The sequence below is a fragment of the Microcaecilia unicolor genome, chromosome 1 (assembly GCF_901765095.1).
Source record: "Microcaecilia unicolor chromosome 1, aMicUni1.1, whole genome shotgun sequence".
In the NCBI taxonomy this organism is placed as follows: Eukaryota; Metazoa; Chordata; class Amphibia; order Gymnophiona; family Siphonopidae; genus Microcaecilia; species Microcaecilia unicolor.
Genome location: NC_044031.1, coordinates 239,411,371 through 239,429,736, shown reverse-complemented (window position 1 = coordinate 239,429,736; position 18,366 = coordinate 239,411,371). Strand labels below are relative to the sequence as shown.

At 41.7% G+C, this 18,366-nt stretch overlaps 1 protein-coding gene across 5 annotated transcripts in view; it reads left to right on the top strand.

Annotated features, from left to right (window-relative positions):
- Positions 1 to 18,366, top strand: part of LOC115471274 — a 171,053-nt gene that overhangs the window by 104,699 nt on the left and 47,988 nt on the right. For all 5 annotated transcript variants that reach the window (XM_030205002.1, XM_030204978.1, XM_030204984.1 and 2 more), the window contains exons 9-11: positions 4,413 to 4,455; positions 11,417 to 11,560; positions 12,823 to 12,892. In XM_030205002.1, the coding sequence (XP_030060862.1) occupies positions 4,413 to 4,455; positions 11,417 to 11,560; positions 12,823 to 12,892 (257 nt within the window). The remainder of the gene's footprint in view (positions 1 to 4,412; positions 4,456 to 11,416; positions 11,561 to 12,822; positions 12,893 to 18,366) is intronic.

Sequence of the window (18,366 nt, the reverse complement as noted above, 5' to 3'; positions counted from 1 at the left end):
TGTGTCTCCCTTTTTGCTGCATTTGGCTTATTTGTCCACTTTCATATCTTCAGATCTCCTGCCTGCCTTCTAGTCATTCCTTGCAGGTGGGCTGTTCACCTGATAAATATTTTTTTCCTTCCGCCTCCATGGTCTCTTCCTGAAGATTCATGTTTGAGACTTTCCTTCTGAAAAGGTCATTGTTCCTAGGGGCTTATGTTGGAAATTTAGTCCCACCCTCATGGGGACACTGCTTTGCTACATCTCAATCATTCTAGACTGGTCTGGTATGGATGAAAAACAAAAAATAATATCTTACCTGATAATTTTCCTTCCTTTAGTCCACCAGACCAGTCCAGAAACCCTCCTTGTTAAGTTCTCAGGATTGTTTGCTGCTGATTTCTCCACTTCTGTCGCATGTATGTGGCTGGTCTCCTGACTCAGTAAATAGTCAGTTTCTCACAAAATATGTGCTTCCTCATTTCTTTGTGCTACCACCCAAGTGGCACAGCGGACATCAGATTTTCATTGACAGACTGAGTCAAAATACTGAATCTTCTATGGTGCACGATAGCGTTTAAGGGCAAATTACTTGATACTATATTCCCCCCTCTGTCTCCTTCCGCTGGTAGATGTAAATAACCCATTTGTGCTGGACTGGTCTAAAGGACTAAAGGAAAGAAAATTATCAGGCAAGACATAATTTTTCTTTATTTGTGAAAAATGCCAAGATTCAAATTAGTTAATCAGTGATGGGCCAGAAGCACATCTTTATATAATGAAGTATAAATCTATTTGTTCTCATATGCTGCCAAAAATAAATGGCTATAGAGGGAGCAAAAGAAGCCTCCATGGCAACCCCTGACAATTGCTGATAAGTTATTAACAAAAATAAAATGATCATACTGTTGGACTGCATCTGTCTATTTCACGAAAAATTGGGTAGGCAGCCTATATGGACAGGGGCAAACATCTAAAGCTGTCCTCAAAACCTCCCGTGCTTCTTTCTGTGAGACACTGGTATATAGGAACAGCACAACCAACATGACCACCAATGTAATAAATTCAAAATTCTGCAATAGATTTTTAAAAATGCATGGATTCTTTGAAATAAGACACAGTATCCATTATAAGATGTGTACTCAAATTTTGTTTATAAAAATGATAAGAGGTGAAAGGTGTCACCAAAGAGGAAAAATCAGTTGCCTTCTTCAAATCACTGGTGCAACTCCAGGCCTAGATGAGCAGTTAATTGACACCCTTGCCTCAAAGCAGGAATAAATTCCGATGCCTAGATTTTACATTTTTTAAAAATATATATATATTTTCACTGCAAAATTTGAAACACACTTAGGAGATAATTCTATAAAGTGGTTGCTAACATTTACTTGCAAATTAAATGCCCTGTTTACTAAGGTGCGCTAGCGTTTTTAGCACATGCTAAAAATCAGCGTGCGCTAATGCTGGAGACACCCATACATTCCTGTGGGTGTCTTTAGCATTAGCCCATGTTAATTTTTAGCGAGTGCTAAAAATACTACCGAGGCTTAGTAAACAGGGCCCTAAGTACGTAAATAATTAGAATATATGAGTGTATGTGTGTCTATGCATGTGTAAATGCCAAAATTCTGTCTAAATGCTTTTCTGTAAAAATGCATATGTTTTTACTTAGAGCAACCAGAACAGTGGGAAATGGACCAGGCACTCCAAGAACAAATCAAGGAAGCTTCAAAATCTCAATGAGAATAATATTTATTCTGAAAGCAGGATCACTTTCTGTTGTGGTTGCATATCAAGGGTCTTTTTCAGGACCATTTGTTCTCAAATGATGATTGGCACATTTACCATTGGATTGTTTTACTCCTCACACAACATAGAAAGGCTCATGAGGCAGGCCTTTGGGCTGAAACATAGTGCTGTGTTGAGTCTTCTGTCAGTAGATATTGTTTGAATCTTCTATCAATAAATATTGTTTTCATTGAGATTTTGACGCTTCCTTGATTTGTCCCTGGGTGCTTTGTGGGATTTCAGTGCTCTCCACCTAGGTGGCCTTTTTCTGCTATTTGACAGATGGATGTACATACAGGAGACTGGGCAGAGCATTGGGTAGGCCTCACACGTGTAGCATATAGAATACTGTAGGTTATGTTTATCTTTGATAGCGCAAGTGTCCATGCCTAAATATCTCTATGGCTGTTGTATGAGCTTGCCCCTAACAGCATGCGTGGATACCTGATTACACTAGTATCAAACATATAAACGGCAAGTGACCGACTCACCTGCAAATGCGCAGTAGAGACTTCCCTCTCTGTCCCACCCTTGCGTCAAGACGTGATGACGTCAGAGGGCGGAACAGAGAGGGAAACAGAGTTGGAGTCACTGTCGGACGCTGCCGCCTGGTAACGAACATCGCGCGCACCACCCTCCACCCTCCCCCCCATCCCCACTGCCGCTCCCGCCCTCCTCCATATCGGGCCCCCTGCACTGACCTGACAGCGCCTCTCACCTCCGTGTGAAAGCGCTGCTGCCTGTAGCGCTTTCACACGGAGGTGAGAGGCGCTGTCAGGTCAGTGCAGGGGGCCCGGCACGGAGGGGGGAGGGAGCGGTGGCGAGGAGGGTAGCTGGAAATCTCGCACGTTTTAACGGGCTTAACGGCTAGTCTTTTATAAAGGAAAATAGATACCTAATTTCATTGATAGAATAGGCACCCTCCAGCCATTTAAATGTAGACACTGTCATAGAATTGCTCTCATACTGTTTGGATCATTACAAAGAATGCCCTTAACATGCCCACTTGGAAACTTAATGTAAAATAGTGGCTTTCTAAAATAGCATTTCTCAGGGCCTTTTGCTAAACTGCATTAAACACTAACATGCTGCGCTTAATGCAGGTGTATAGTTATAAGTTGTTGTTGTATAAGATTATTAACTGTTGTCTCAAAATTGCCATTTACCTTGAGAATAAGATAGAAATGTATTAAAACCTGAATTTTTCATTTGGTATAGGAAACAAAAGCTAGAATATATTGCATAATATTAAACTGATGCATATATAACTTAAAACATTCAGATTTTTTCATAAACTAGGATGTTTGTGGGATCTTGCTGGGAACCTGGGAATCTGGGTTCAGTTCCCACTCAAGCACCTTGTGACTCTGGACAAGTCGTTTAACCCTCCGGGTACAAAAACTTAGATTGTGAGCCCAGTAGGGACAGAGAAAGTATCTAACATAGTAACATAGTAGATGACGGCAGAAAAAGACCTGCACGGTCCATCTAGTCTGCCGAAGATAAACTCATATGTGTATACCTTACCTTGATTTGTACCTGTCTTTTCCAGGGCACAGACCGTATAAGTCTGTCCAGCAGTATTTCCCGCCTCCCAACCACCAGTCCCGCCTCCCATCACCGGCTCTGGCACAGACCCCGTATAAGTCTGCCCTCCCCTATCCTAGCCTCTCAACCACCAACCCCTCTTCCCCCCGCCACCCAATTTCAGCTAAGCTTCTGTGGATCCATCCTGCATATAATAATGTAAATCATTTTGATTGTACCACAGAAAAGTGTTATAACAAATCCCATTACCCTTTACCACCTTTCACCTGACAGGTTCCCTGTTAATGACTTAAATTTCTTGATGTTGCTGGTAGCTGTAGCAACATAGTGTTCAAGACATTTAAGATAATGAAACTATTTGGGCTGCAGGAATAGCCTTACTACTACTAGATGAACCTAGGCAGTCGTCAAGGGTGCCAGAATTTGGGGGAAGGGAAGGAAGCAGCCTGCAGGGTGGAGCACCATATCCTGCCAGCCTAAAACAGAATTGCATTGACCAGACATGGCGGTGGGAGCCTGTATTATGGTTCCCTGTTACTCTTCTTTCTTAAGGCTGGCACTGTGAATACATTCAAAACAAGTTAAGTGATAAGCACTTCCTAATGCTGATGCCATGTATTGCAATTTTAACATCAAAAAGAAGTAGCCTTGTGACCATGTGTTTGATCATAGTTGTGGAGGAGTGGCCTAGTGGTTAGGGTGGTGGACTTTGGTCCTGGGGAACTGAGGAACTGAGTTTGATTCCTGGCACAGGCAGCTCCTTGTGACTCTGGGCAAGTCACTTAACCCTCCATTGCCTACCGCATTGAGCCTGCCATGAGTGGGAAAGCGCGGGGTACAAATGTAACAAAAATAAAAAAAAAATAAGGAAGAGGAGGAAGAACAGCAAGTAAGTTGCGGTCGGCATGGCGGGTGCAAGGCTGACTTGCCTAGAATATCCAGTACCCTTGCTCTCTTGAGCTGCAACAGGAGCTGTACTCACCTTGCTCCAAAAACACAAAGTTTGAATCATAATTAATTTTAATCAAATAATTATCTAATATTTGGTTACTATTATATTCTGTTTACTTAATTTGAGGTTTTTGCTTGCTTAATAGATTGTAATGGACTTCCCAGGACGAAAGAGAAAATATGAAGAAGGTAAGTGCTAGAAGATGCCCTATTAATTGATTTTACCATGAAAAAAATGCACCTGACATTCAAAAGGAATTATACAGATAATGGCATCTGTTTCACCTAGCCAGTGTTCTCTCGTGGATCTTCAGTACCACTATCCAGTAAGCCTGAGTCCTGCCATTTCTAAATTCATGAGTCTCAAAGCATGTTCTATCTTATATAGCCATCGTGTACGTATGAAATTTTGGATATGATTATTGCTGCTAGTAGTCCAATGACTATTGATTCACCTGAATTTAGAAACATGCTTAAAACCTTGGATCCCAAATTCAAACCTTATAGCAGTGCTAAAGCCTTGAAAATGATGTAACAAAGCAGAGTCCAGCTGATTTTCAAATTGATTTAAGCAGAAAGAAACCTCTCCTGTCCGCTTAAATTGCTTCCTGATGCCTAACTGGAGAGTGCAGCTGAATATCCGTACAGATCACCTAACCAAAAAGTGGGGAGATCAAGGGCGGTGCTGGGGGCCATATTGGGGAGGAGCCTGGGGTTATGCAGGTGCTGACAATATTCAGTGATGGCACCTGCATAGCTAATTGGCCTAATTTAGGACAGCTCAAAAGCTAGGCACTTAACTATGTGGGTGCCGGCACTGAATATCAGTCTGGCACCCGCATAACTATGTTTTTTTTTTTTGTTTTCTTTTTTCTAAAACCCTCCTGATCCCCTTCCCGGCCTTTCTAATACCTCCCTGTCACCTCCCCCCCCTCCCCAGACGATGTCTAAATAGCCCCCCTCCCCGGGTGTTCCAGCAGGGGTCTTTGGAGGCACAGTTCACCCCCCCCCCCCCCAGCTCCATATCAGAATGGCTGTTGCGACCTATCACGGCAGCTCACAGTACTGTGAGCTGCTGTGTGAGGTCGCAGCATCCATTTTGATAGGCAGCTGTGAGGGGGCAGGAGCGGGGGCTGCACTCCTGCTCCCAAAGACCCTCACTGGACCACAGGGAGACAAGTAGGCCCAGAGGAGCCTACCTAGACATCAGGGGGAGAGGTGAGGGCAGGTGGTTAGTTTGGGTGGGAAGGAGAAAAATTTACGGCATCTCGGCAGGGGTGTAGGAGGGTATTAGACTGGGAGGAGAATTGAGAGGGTTTTAGAAAACAATTAGTTATGTGGGTGCCAGCTCGATATTCATTTCCAGCACATACATAACTCACTTGTGTGGCCCCGGCTGAATATTGGCCGAGCCCTCATAAACTCTGATGTACAGCCCATCCATATTTAGACCCAATATTCAGTGCTGGTGCCCAGACATGGCTGGGCACTGAATATTGGGAGCGAATTTAGCCGGCTACGGCAAGCGTTTAAAAAACCGCTGACTGTCGCTAGCTGAATATCAGAGGAGTGTCTTTACCAGAGAAGCTGAAGGAAATGTTCGCTAGGAGTGGAAAGGTCACAATATGTTTATGCCTTGATGGAAGGAGAAAGTTTTACCTCAAGTTTCCTCGATTTTGACATCCAGCAGTGCCTTCACCGACAACAATACTTTCAATCATCTTCCAGTGGCTGCAAGCATTCTCGATCCTACAGTTGTGGTTGTTCTTCTGTTTACAGAAATGAGTCCTCTACTTGCATTTTCTGATCAGTTCATAATTGATTGGTCAGTACATGAATAAATGTGCAATAAAACCTCCCCAGAAAATAAGCCATATGTTGCAGCACAGAGTTCAAATGTCAACAGCCCCAGCAGCAGCACTGAAAAATTTACTTATATTGCTGAGAAGCTGAAAGAGACCAAAGTAAGAAGTCCGACAGGCTGAGCAGACTCATGCAACCGCACGAGTGGTTGCTCCATTCCAGAGTGGTACGCAAGATCTTCCGAGAGTGGGGCATTCCCTCGGTGGACCTTTTCGCCTCCCAGACCAATCACAAGCTGCCTCAGTTCTGTTCCAGACTTCGGGCACACGGCAGACTGGCGTCGGATGCCTTTCTCCTCCATTGGGGGATGGGCCTCCTGTACGCTTATCCTCCCATACCTTTGGTGGGGAAGACCTTACTGAAGCTCAAGCAAGACCGTGGCACCATGATTCTGATTGCGCTCTTTTGGCCCCGTCAGATCTGGTTCCCTCTTCTTCTGGAGTTGTCCTCCGAAGAACCGTGGAGATTGGAGTGTTTTCCGACTCTCATTTCGCAGAACGACAGAGCGCTTCTGCACCCCAACCTTCAGTCTCTGGCTCTCACGGCCTGGATGTTGAGGGCGTAGATTTTGCTTCATTGGGTCTGTCTGAGGGAGTCTCCCGTGTCTTGCCTCTAGAAAGGATTCCACTAAAAAGAGTTACTTTTTCAAGTGGAGGAGGTTTGTCGTTTGGTGTGAGAGCAAGGACCTAGAACCTCGTTCTTGTCCTGCACAGAACCTGCTTGAATACCTTCTACACTTATCAGAGTCTGGTCTCAAGACCAACTCAGTAAGGAATCACCTTAGTGCAATCAGTGCTTACCATTATCGTGTAGAGGGTAAAGCCATCTCTGGAGAGCCTTTAGTCGTTCGAGTCATGAGAGGCATGCTTTTGTCAAAGCCCCTGTCAAGCCTCCTGCAGTGTCATGGGATCTCAACGTCGTCCTCACCCAGCTGATGAAACCTCCTTTTGAGCCACTGAATTCATGCCATCTGAAGTACTTGACCTGGAAGGTCATTTTCTTGGTGGCAGTTACTTCAGCTCGTAGAGTCAGTGAGCTTCAAGCCCTGGTAGCCCATGCTCCGTATACTAAATTTCATCATAACAGAGTAGTCCTCCGCACTCACCCTAAGTTCCTGCCAAAGGTGGTGCCGGAGTTCTATCTTAACCAGTCAATCATGTTGCCAACATTCTTTCCCAGACCGCATACCCGCCCTGCTGAACATCAGTTGCACACATTGGACTGCAAGCGCGCGTTGGCCTTCTATCTGGAGCGGACACAGCCCAACAGACAGTCCGCCCAATTGTTTGTTTCTTTCGACCCCAATAGGAAGGGGGTCGCTGTCGGGAAACGCACCATCTCCAATTGGCTAGCAGATTGCATTTCCTTCACTTACACCCAGGCTGGGCTGACTCTTGAGGGTCATGTCACGGCTCATAGTGTTAGAGCCATGGCAGCGTCAGTGGCCCACTTGAAGTCAGCCACTATTGAAGAGATTTGCAAGGCTGCAACGTGGTCATCGGTCCACACATTCACATCACATTACTGCCTCCAGCAGGATACCCGACGCGACAGTCGGTTCGGGCAGTCGGTGAAGCAGAATCAGTTTGGGGTTTGAATCCAACTCCACCCTCCAGGACCCGATTTTATTCTGTTCGGGCTGCACTCTGTTAGTTGTTCTTCGTAGGTCAATTTCTGTTATGCCCTCGCAGTTGCGAGATTCAATTGACCTGGTTTCTTGTTTTGAGTGAGCCTGAGAACTAGGGATACCTCAGTCGTGAGAACAAGCAGCCTGCTTGTCCTCGGAGAAAGCGAATGATACATACCTGTAGCAGGTGTTCTCCGAGGACAGCAGGCTGATTGTTCTCACCTACCCTCCCTCCTCCCCTTTGGAGTTGCGTTTTTTTTCCCTCATTTCTTTGCTTGTCATTCAACTGAGCGGGAACGGTCGCGCACGGGCGGGAAGACGGCTCCAGGCCCTTGACAGACTGACATCGGATGCTTTCCTCCTCCATCAAGGGAATGGTTTTCTGTATGCATATCCTCCCATACCTCTTGTGGGGAAGACTTTGCAGAAACTCAAGCAAGACCACAGGACCATGATTCTGATTGCATCATATTGGTCCCAGCAGATCTAGTTGCCTCCTTCTGGAGTTATCCTCCGAAGAACCGTGGAGATTGGAGTATTTTCCAAACCTCATCACGCAGAACAAGGGATCTCTTCTGCATCCCAACCTTAAGTCTCTGGCCCTCACGGCTTGGATGTTATGAGCTTAGAATTTGCTTGCTTGCATCTTTCAGAGAGTGTCTCAAGAGTCTTGCTGGCTTCCAGGAAAAATTCCACAAAGAAATGCTACTCTTTTAAATAGAGGAGGTTTGGTGTGAGGGCAAGGCCCTAGATCCCATTTCCTGCCCTACACAGACCCTGCTTGAATACCTTCTACACCTCTCTGAGTCTGGTCTCAACACCAACTCTGTAAGGTTTCCCCTCAGTACAATTAGTGCTTATCGTGTAGAGGGTAAACCCATCTCTGGACAGCCTCTAGTTGTTTGATTCATGAGAGGTTTGCTGTTGACAAATCCCCCTGTCAAACCTCCACTTGTGTAATGGGACCTCAACGTTGTCCTCTCCTAGCTAATGAAAGCTCCTTTTGAGCCACTTGATACTTGTCATCTGAAGTACTTGACCCGGAAGGTCTTGTTTTTGGTGGCTGTTCATCTAGCAGAGTCAGCTTCAGGGCTTAGTAGTGGATCTACCTTATACTACGTTTCATCACAACAGAGTGTTTCTCCTCATGCACCCTAAGTTCCTTCCTAAGGTTGTGTCGGAGTTCCATGCCAACATTCTTTCCCCGACCGTATGCACATCCTGGGAAGAGCACACTACATACTTTGGAGCGGATTAGGCCCCACAGACAATCCACTCAGCTTTTTGTTTCTTTTGATCCCAACAGGATGATGGGGGTTGCCATTGGGAAACGCACCATTTCTAATTGGCTGGCAGACTGCATTTCCTTCACTTATGCCCAGACTGGGCTGACTCTTGAGGTTATGTCAAGACTTACAATGTCAGAGCCATGGCTGCATCAGTAGCCCACTTGAGATTAGCCTCCATTAAAGAAATTTGCAAGGCTGCAGTGTGTTGTTCAGTCCACACATTCATATCTCACTACTGCCTTGAGCAGGATACCCGACGTGACAATCAATTTGGACAGATGGTACTGCAGAATTTTTTTGAAGTCTAGAATCCAACTCTATTCCTCTAGGCCTGTTTTGTTTCATTCTAGGCTGCACTGTCACACAGTTTGTATATAGTTTACAGGCAGTGGTGTGCTGGAGCCGGTTCACAAGAGCTGGTTGTTAAATATTTTGGCATTTTGCTAGCCGGTTGTTCTGGCAGGGCAAGCTGGTTTGCGTCTTCCCCCCCCCCCCCCCCCCCGAGCTCCCATCGCATACCTGAAGGCAGCCACTCTGGTGATCTAGTGGATTCTTCGGGGCAGGAAAGATCCTCAGTCTTTCCTGCCTGCAGCCGCATTGCTCTTTAAAAATGGCTGCCAAGACTTCCAGGGGCGGCCTTGCAAGACTCTAATTCTCGTGAGGCTACCCCTGGAAGTCTCGGCAGCCATTTTTAAAGAGTGATGCGGCTGGAGAGTCTTTATGCAACGAGAGGCGGGGAGCGGGGAAGGAGGTCTGTAATAGAGTGGGGTGGAGAGGATACTGTAAAAAAAAAAAATTAAATTTTTAAACATGCTGTCGGCTTCTGCATAGGGATGTACACAGAGGGAGTATAAGGGAATAACTTTTCATAGGTAGAGTAGTAATTTGTTATAAATTGTAATCCGTGTGTCATTTGGAGGGGCTGGTTATAGGGACATCCTAACCCTGTTTGTTATTGGTACAGAGATTTTTTTTCTCCTGGTAAAGGGCTTCTAAAACAGACGTCATGCTATGAGAATCAGGTGCTCAACGTTTAGCGTTTCTATCTATTTATTTATGGCATTTTATCCCACATTAAACATGAATTAGATTGGAACCTAGGAACATTATAAAAAAAAAAAAAAATCCCCGCGAAAGTAATGCATTACCCCCCCCACCCCAAGGCTCTCACCCCGTTTATAGCCAGCTCTGCAGTTTGGGAGGGGGCACAGAGGTGGACCGGGGAGAGAGCCTGTTGTTAAAAATTTACCAGCACACCACTGTTTTCAGGTTAATCTGTATTTTGACCTCACTGTTGTGAGATTCAGTTGACCACTGCTGCTGTTTTTGGTGAGCCTGGTAGCTAGGGATTCCCACATGTGAGAATTATGGGCCTGCTTGTCCTCGGAGAAAGCGAAGATGCTTACCTGAAGCAGGTATTCTCCAAGGATAGCAGGCCATATATTCTCACATACCCTCCTTCCTCCCCTTGGAGTTCTGTCTGCTAGTTCATTGTAGTGGTGGTCCCATGCTCTTACAGCAGGTGGGAAGGCACTCGCTCATGCTTGGTGTGAATGCTGAGTGCGCTCTTAAAGCTATACAAAGCTTTTTTTTCAAGCTCCAAAGCAGGCTACATGGAACTCACCCACATGTGAGAATATATGGCCTTCTGTCCCCAGAATACCTTTTACAGGTATCTTCACTATTTCTTCTTACTGATGTAGCTAGAGCCACTCAAAAGAGGAGGAAGCAATTTATTATTGAGACCAACGATTTTTGTATCTGAATGCTCAATATTGGCTTGCTTTTTCCATGTTAAATGTGTTGTAAAATATGACGGGATCAAATACATTTTCTTTCATCCACAACAGCTTACCAGTTTTTTGGTGTGTAAACATCCTATTCTATCTCTTTTCTTCCTCCTACTGCTACTCCAGGTTGATAGAAGTAGTTGATAGTCCCTAATTTGTAATGTTGTGTGGTATCATCACCATTTTCCTTTTAGGCTTTTTTTTTTATTTTTTCTTGAAATTTTGTTGGTCAGGCCCTCATTCTAGAGGTCTGGATAGTTGATTGTATTCTTTTTTTTCCTCTGAGCAAAACACAAAAGAAGAAACAATCACCATATTCAACAAGTATATTACTTGGATTGAAATAATTTTATTCTATAAATATAAAATAAAATATAATTGCATAACACTCATAATCTTATGCATACTTACCTTAAGTGAAGAGAAAGACGACATATTGCCTCCGCTTTGATCTTACTTCTTGTGTTAAGACATGTGTAGTGATAATTTACAAAGCAGGACAAAAACAACAAAATTACAAGCAACCATAATCACTGCAAATATCACATTTTACCTCTGCACTATTTATGATTATAATACAGGTGGCACCTATAATCCAGATAGCAAATTAGCAAAAATGGATTTCACTAGCGATGATGTGGATGGAAGTTTCACTGAGAAGATAAATCCTTCTTCTCCTACTTCCGCTCCTGCTAAAGAGTCCCCAGCAAATCCATCTTTTCAAGGTGAGCTAAAACACTGTGGTGAAAACAAACTTAATATACTTTTCTGGCCTTGTCAGTGCAGCACTCTGGCTTCTCTACTCTTTCACATTTGTAGTTCCCTTCCATTTGTAGTTGTCTGCGTGAAACTGATGCAGGTTTTTTGGTCAGTGTCCCATGCTTAAGTTAGAATCTGCTTTTTCTTCAAGCTTTTTGTCTAAAATCCATCCATTTTCTATAGGATTTTTGGTACTTATAAAAATTTCTCTTTTTCTTCATTGTTCTAAGCCACCTTTGTTTCTTTGCTTTAATGTGAGCTTTACCAACTAAGTGGCTCAATCATTTAACAGTTGCTATTCATCTTATGTGAGGAGGAGAAAAGCCTCTGTATTCCCGTTTCAGTACATACTTGTGTCTGTTAAACCGGGATGGAATCTTCATAGGCTAAAAAAACCTCCTCATAACTTTAATCAACAAAACAGCAATCACATCACATTTGACGAACACTTATCTTTAGTGCCGCCCATGCAGTTGCAATTTAGCTTCACTCTGATACGCCCGACGGGGTCCCGTTTCGCAGTCACAGGCTTTCTCAAGGGAAACACGTCATGCGATGTGAATCTACAAAAGCATGACGTGTTTCCCTTGAGAAAGCCTGTGACGGTGAAACGGGACCCCCGTCGGGCATATCAGAGTGAAGCTAACGATAGTGCATAAAAATTTACAAAAAATTGATATAAACCAAAGAAGAATTTTTTGTGTTATAAGCACAGTTGAAACATGGATTAATTTATTGCAGAACACTTATTTTGAGGTGGTTGACAGCACTATCGGTGGTTGGGGGTAGTCGATGATTATAACTGAGTCACTAAAGCTGAGGCTTTAAGGAAGCACAAAAAAGAAGTGCCTGTGTGACAGTATGAGACATCCCCTTATTAAAGCATAAATAAGTGTGAGCTGCTCCACTGACAGTTTGTTGTGTATGGTTCAAATTATAAGTGGTGGAGGGTTGCCATTTTTTTGCTATATTTTTTGTCATAATCTTAGGCAGTGAGGGCTTAGAGGGTCTTTTACTAAGGTGCACTAGAGTTTTTAGCTTGCGCTATTGATCAGCAGGTGCTAAATGGGAAATAATGGACGTCTCAGTGTTTAGCGCCAGCTGATTTGTAGCACGAGCTAAAAATGCTAGCGCACCTTAGTAAAAGACCTCCTTAGATTCAGGGAAATAGCTGCGTAAATATTTGAACATAGCAACAAACATAATCATTTCATTGTTTTCTGTGTAGATTTGAAGAAAGCTTATTCTGAAATCATAAAACTACTACCAGATCAAAAAGTAGAACCAAAAGAGATTAGGTAAGTTTGAATTGCACTAATTTCCAATATGCATTTTTAGGTGTTTTTCAGCAGAAAAATGTTGTATGTACTGTTCTATCATTACTGTGGAGTTTGCTTATGGACAGTATCAGTAAGGACAATGAGCCAAAATAAAATCCTTTTCTTTGATTGTTAAGCTAATTCTGCTTGGGGTCTCAGTAAGTTCTTTAGGTTAAAATAAGCAAATTTTTTTGTATAAAAGGATAGTTTTTGATGGGAAATAATTTTTGAAAGAGTGTACTCCTGTGAGAATGTCTGAGAACACTATTACTGTAAAGTAATGCTCTAGGTTTTTTCCACCCTTCCAGCTCATACATCCCAGGCACATGCTGTGCTAGGCTATTACCCCAGCTGGGAAGTGAGAAAGCGGATAGTTTGGTTTGGTTTGATTTTTTGTTTACAACAAGAGTTTGTTAGGGATATTTTCATCAAAAGGTGAGTGACCCTGACCTTATCAGTAGTATTTTTGCAGGTCCCTTTATGTACATAAATACAGCAAACTTAAAGGACAAATTAAGCATTAAAGTCAATAGGAACGTAAAACTTTACTTTGCTTCAGAGAGAGCTCTTCAGTTTGTGTTATAGGGGAAGTAAAAAAAAATAAAAAAAATCTGCACTGTTGAGTTCAGATGCCCCCTTCTGAGATTGGAGAGGGAAGGGGTGTCTTCTGTATATGCATGCTGCAATTCTGTGAAGACTCCTAAAACTCAAGCAGCATTGGATAACTGTGATTCTCATAGCCCTCTTTTGTCCAAAGCAAGTTTGGATTTCCTCTCTTTTTGTGATGGTATTTTTTAAAACAAAAGATTCCCACTCAGAAACCATGGAATGTTGGGGTTTATTTTTTAAAGAGGTAAATCAATGGATGAATGCTAATAAGTTGAAACTGAATATAGCAAAAACACAGATTATGCTGCTATTTGGAACTCCTGTCTTAGATTTTCCAGTTTCTTGTAAAGTTGATAGTGAGGAGCTCTTTTTGGTTCAGAAGATTCATTCTTTGGGGGTTATACTTGACTTTAGGGTTAACTGTGTGTGATCAGATAAGAAAAACAGTATTATTTTTGATAGATTGAAACTGATGAGGTGATTGAAAGATTATGTGACTCCTGAGAAAGTCAGATTGATCATCCAAAGCACAGTAATACCATACTTCGACTACTGTAGCAGTTTGTTTTTAGGATTACCAAAGAAGGTGTTAAAATCTCTTCAAATTGAACAAAATGCAGTGTCACACATCATTTTTGGACTTCTAGATGTGATCATATAACACAGAGTCTTACATGCTTGCATTGGTTACTGATTGAGTATAGAATTCAAAACAAAATTTTACTACTTGTGTTTAAAGTACTAACTGATGCTGTCTCATCAATTATTTTTCCAGTTTGCATATCCATTAGCCTTCACAAACACATCTGATCAGTTAGATATTCCATCTTTTCAGTTGATAAGGTTGGAAGAATATAGGTCAATGATTTTTTTATCTATTAGGACTGAAGTTATGGAACAAACTGCCACCTCAGATTCATGGAATAAGATCAATGCCTGTTTTTTTTTTTAAAGATGCTGAGTTTTTCAACAAGCATTTGTTTAAGGCTAGTTTGTTATTTAAGAGCCTGCAGTATTTACTTTGAGATTTTATTTTTAGTTTTGTTTTGTATTTTATGTTTTTGTAGATTGTGAACCTTAACTATGTCATTGTCTTGTCTGTTGATTGTAACTATGTATGTTCATTATGTAGTCCTCCTAGAATTTTTGAGATATTTAGAATATAGGATTTGTACAATAAACAGGAAGACCAAACTAGGGAATTCTCCTATGTTGTTCATACCCCATAGGGAAAATTGTTGCATCCTAGCATCAGGTCTCTTTCCCTCACAGCCTGGATGTTGAGAGGATAACCATAGCTGCCCTGGATCTGCCTGATAGCTTATCTCAAATGCTTTAGGCTTCTAACATTCTGCTATATAGTCTTATGGTATTAAGTGGAAAAGGTTTGCTGTGTTTCTTTTCCTGTCCCATTCAAAAACTGCTTTAATAACCTCAATATCTCTCTTGAGTTGAGTTTTAAAGACGTATTTATTAGAGTTCACCTTGATGCAGTTAGCCCTTACCACCACCATGTTGACGAGAAACCGATTTCTTTACAGTCTAGTTCAGTTTATGCGGGGCTGACGTCTGTTGAAGCCTCCCATCAGGCCATCCACTATGTCTTAGGACCTCAGTGTTTTAATTTAATTTAATCATTGAAAACTCACTTTGAGCCACTAGACTCCTGTGATATAATGTATCTGACCTGGAAAGTTTTTTATTTTTGGTGGCACAATGTTAGTGAGCTCCAGGACTTATTGAATGATCTACCCTTTTCAAAGTTTATCAGAAATAGAAAAGATAAGGGAGTAGTAAAAAGCAATAAAAAAAAGAGTGAGAGAACCTGTAGATGTAATAGGCATGTTTGCACCCTCCGGATTGCAATGAATCTTAGCCTTCTACTTGGAGGAGAATAAAAGCTGTTAGACCCTGTTTATACCAGAAGTATGTCCCTGTGTTGCTACATGATAAGGAGGCCATTATGAGACTTAATTTCAGAGTAGCTGAGATGTTTCTCTAGAAGTTAAAATACAACACTTCCTGATGTATTAAGATAAATACAAGTTAAGAAGAAGAAAGTTTTGTCAATGAAATAGGTGGTTATTTCTTTTGGAGCAACTTTTCAACTGCAGTGTCCCTGCAAATGTCTTACTCACTTTGAAAATGTTATATCTTTTTTGAACCTCTCCAGTTGAGTATTTTCTTAGATGCTAAAGTTCCTTAAGCTATTTATTTATTTGTTTGTTTGTTGCATTTGTATCCCACATTTTCCCACCTATTTGCAGGCACATTGACTCTATATTTGGAAATTGAAGATTCAGGGTGAGGGTTTTGTATTTTTTCTTTTTTAGCCGGTCTAACTGCCACGGTCTAAATATCAGCCCCTCAGTAACTGAGCCATAGCTGGTTGGTAATCTAGTTAAGATTAGTCTCTGTAGAGCAGAGTTACAGAGCTGTAACATGGACTTCAATCCATACATTCACATCTCATTATATAGGTGGAAAAGGATTGCTAAAGTGACAGTTGGTCAATCTGTCCTTTGAGGCTTAAAAGTCAATTTCATCTGCCCAGGCCCATCTGTAACTTTTTGGTTACCTTCATTTAAAAAAAAAAAGGTAAACTGAAATGGTGTGCTGCTACCAAAAACAAATTTGATTTCTGCCTGTTAGTCATACCCTTTATTTGTTTTCACCCTTGTTATTGAAGACAACCTGTAGCTAGAGAGTGCCACTTGTGAGGACTTAATATCCTTCTAGTCTTCAGAAAAAACAAAAGTTCTTCAAGGACAAGCTGGATGAATCTCTACACTGTCCCACCCACCTCCCCTTGGTGTTGTGTTCTTTCAGTTATAGCAGTGTTTCCCCGTCCAAACCTGGAGTACCCTTTGCCAGTCAGGTTTTCAGGATATCCACAATGAATATGCATGAAAAAGATTTGCATATAATGGAGGCAGTGTGTGCAAATCAAGTTCATACATATTCATTGTGGATATCTTGAAAACCTGACTGGCAAGGGGGTACTCCAGGACCGGATTTGGGAAACACTGGGTTATAGTATTAGAATGATTTAGTCCTTTGTGATGGCAGCAGGCAGGATGAAGCACACGTGTGTGTAGCTCTGCTTTCAAAGGCTTCTCAAAGTTGCTGGAGAATGGTTCCTGTGTGGGGCTTTGTCAGATGACATCACCATCTGTGTGGAGATTCATCCTGCTGTCCTCAGAGAACATCTTCTACAGATAAGTCTTGCTGTTCACAGAGAATTCTTATCACAAGTCTTCACATACCCACTCACTTCCCCTAGGAGTTGTATTATAAATAAGTTATTTAGGGACTATAGAGGCCACTTGTGATTCCATAGCTCAAGAAGTATTACAAATGTGTGATTGACTCGCACAAAGCTTCCAGAAGTTGCCTTAAGCTAAGGAAGCTTTTTTCCATATCAAGATCCATTAGGTGACATCACTGACTTGTGAAAACTTGAAATTCTGCTATTTGTGAAGAACACTTGCTACAGATAAGATACTTGGTTTAATTGCATTTAGTCTGTTTTGTATTTTTATTACTGTATTTTAAATTCAGTTGTTGATGGGAACTCCTGTAATGTGACTTTAAATTTTGGACCTTAATCAGTATTGAAATGTCAGGCATAAATTTTCATGCACATTGCTTGCTTCTGGGTAAAGTATATTACATTGTGCTTGAAATATGTGCCCAAATATGCTTCTTTCATTAAGAAGAAATACAAGGTTATACAGCTAAGAGGAAGAGAATAGTGGAACCTGTGGGAGGGACCTAAGACTGGGTTGTTGGAATTATTGCTGTTCACTTGGTGAAGGGGGCATGCATGACTTATTGTTTAATCACAGAGCACTAAATTCTTCAAGAATATTATTTCAGAGTTATCCATTGATTTTTTTATTTTTAAAGTAATTTCAAAATATCCTTATTAAAGAATGATGTATTTCAGTGAGGCACCATGAAAGTGACAGGACTGAGATCCATGTGAAAATTTATTTTGGAGGTTCTAGAATGTATTTATTTATTTATGCATTCTTGTATCCCACTTTTATCAAAAACAAATTTCAGATCAAAGTGGCTTACAATTTACATTTTGGTGGAGTTACAATAGTGTTGTGCAATGTGGAAAGGGCATCTATAGTTCGTGTGGTTATTCATAGAGTTTTTGAAGAGAGAGAGATTTGAAGAGGAAAAGGTAGTGGTAGCTTTTGTGTTCAGTTGTAGAGTTTTGGTGATGTTTATTCATATAGTTTTTGAAGAGGTAGATTTGAAAGGAAGGCGATGATACCTTTGTGATTAGCTGTAGAACTTTTTGAAAAGGTAGGTTTTCATTTCTTTTCTGAATTGAAAGAGATTTGTGATGCTTCTTATTGATTTTGGTATCAAGTTCTACCATTTGGAACCCTGGTAGCTAAATCCTGTTGTGTAAATAGTTTTGTAGATGGCGTTTTTGCATTTGTGTAGATGTAGGAGTAGGTAGTTTCTGTTTACTGGGCTGCATTTCTTGAGGATAGTGCAGTCATGTTGCGCATACATTCGGGTGTCATTCCATATAGTATCTTGAAGATTAGGGTGCTCGCTTTGAAAAAATAGTCTTGCCTTGACTTGTAGCCAGTGTAGTGTTTCAAGCAGTGGGGTTGCTCTTTCATATTTCGATTTCTTGAAAATCAGTCTTGCTGCTGTGTTTTGGACTGTTTGCAGCAATTTTAGTGTGTTTTCCTTGCACCCTACATATGCCGCATTGCAGTAGCCTAGTTGCGATAGTATCGTTGATTGGACCAGTTTTGGGAAAGATTATCTAGGGAAATAGACTTTTATTCTTCTCAGTTTCCATAGTGTTCTGA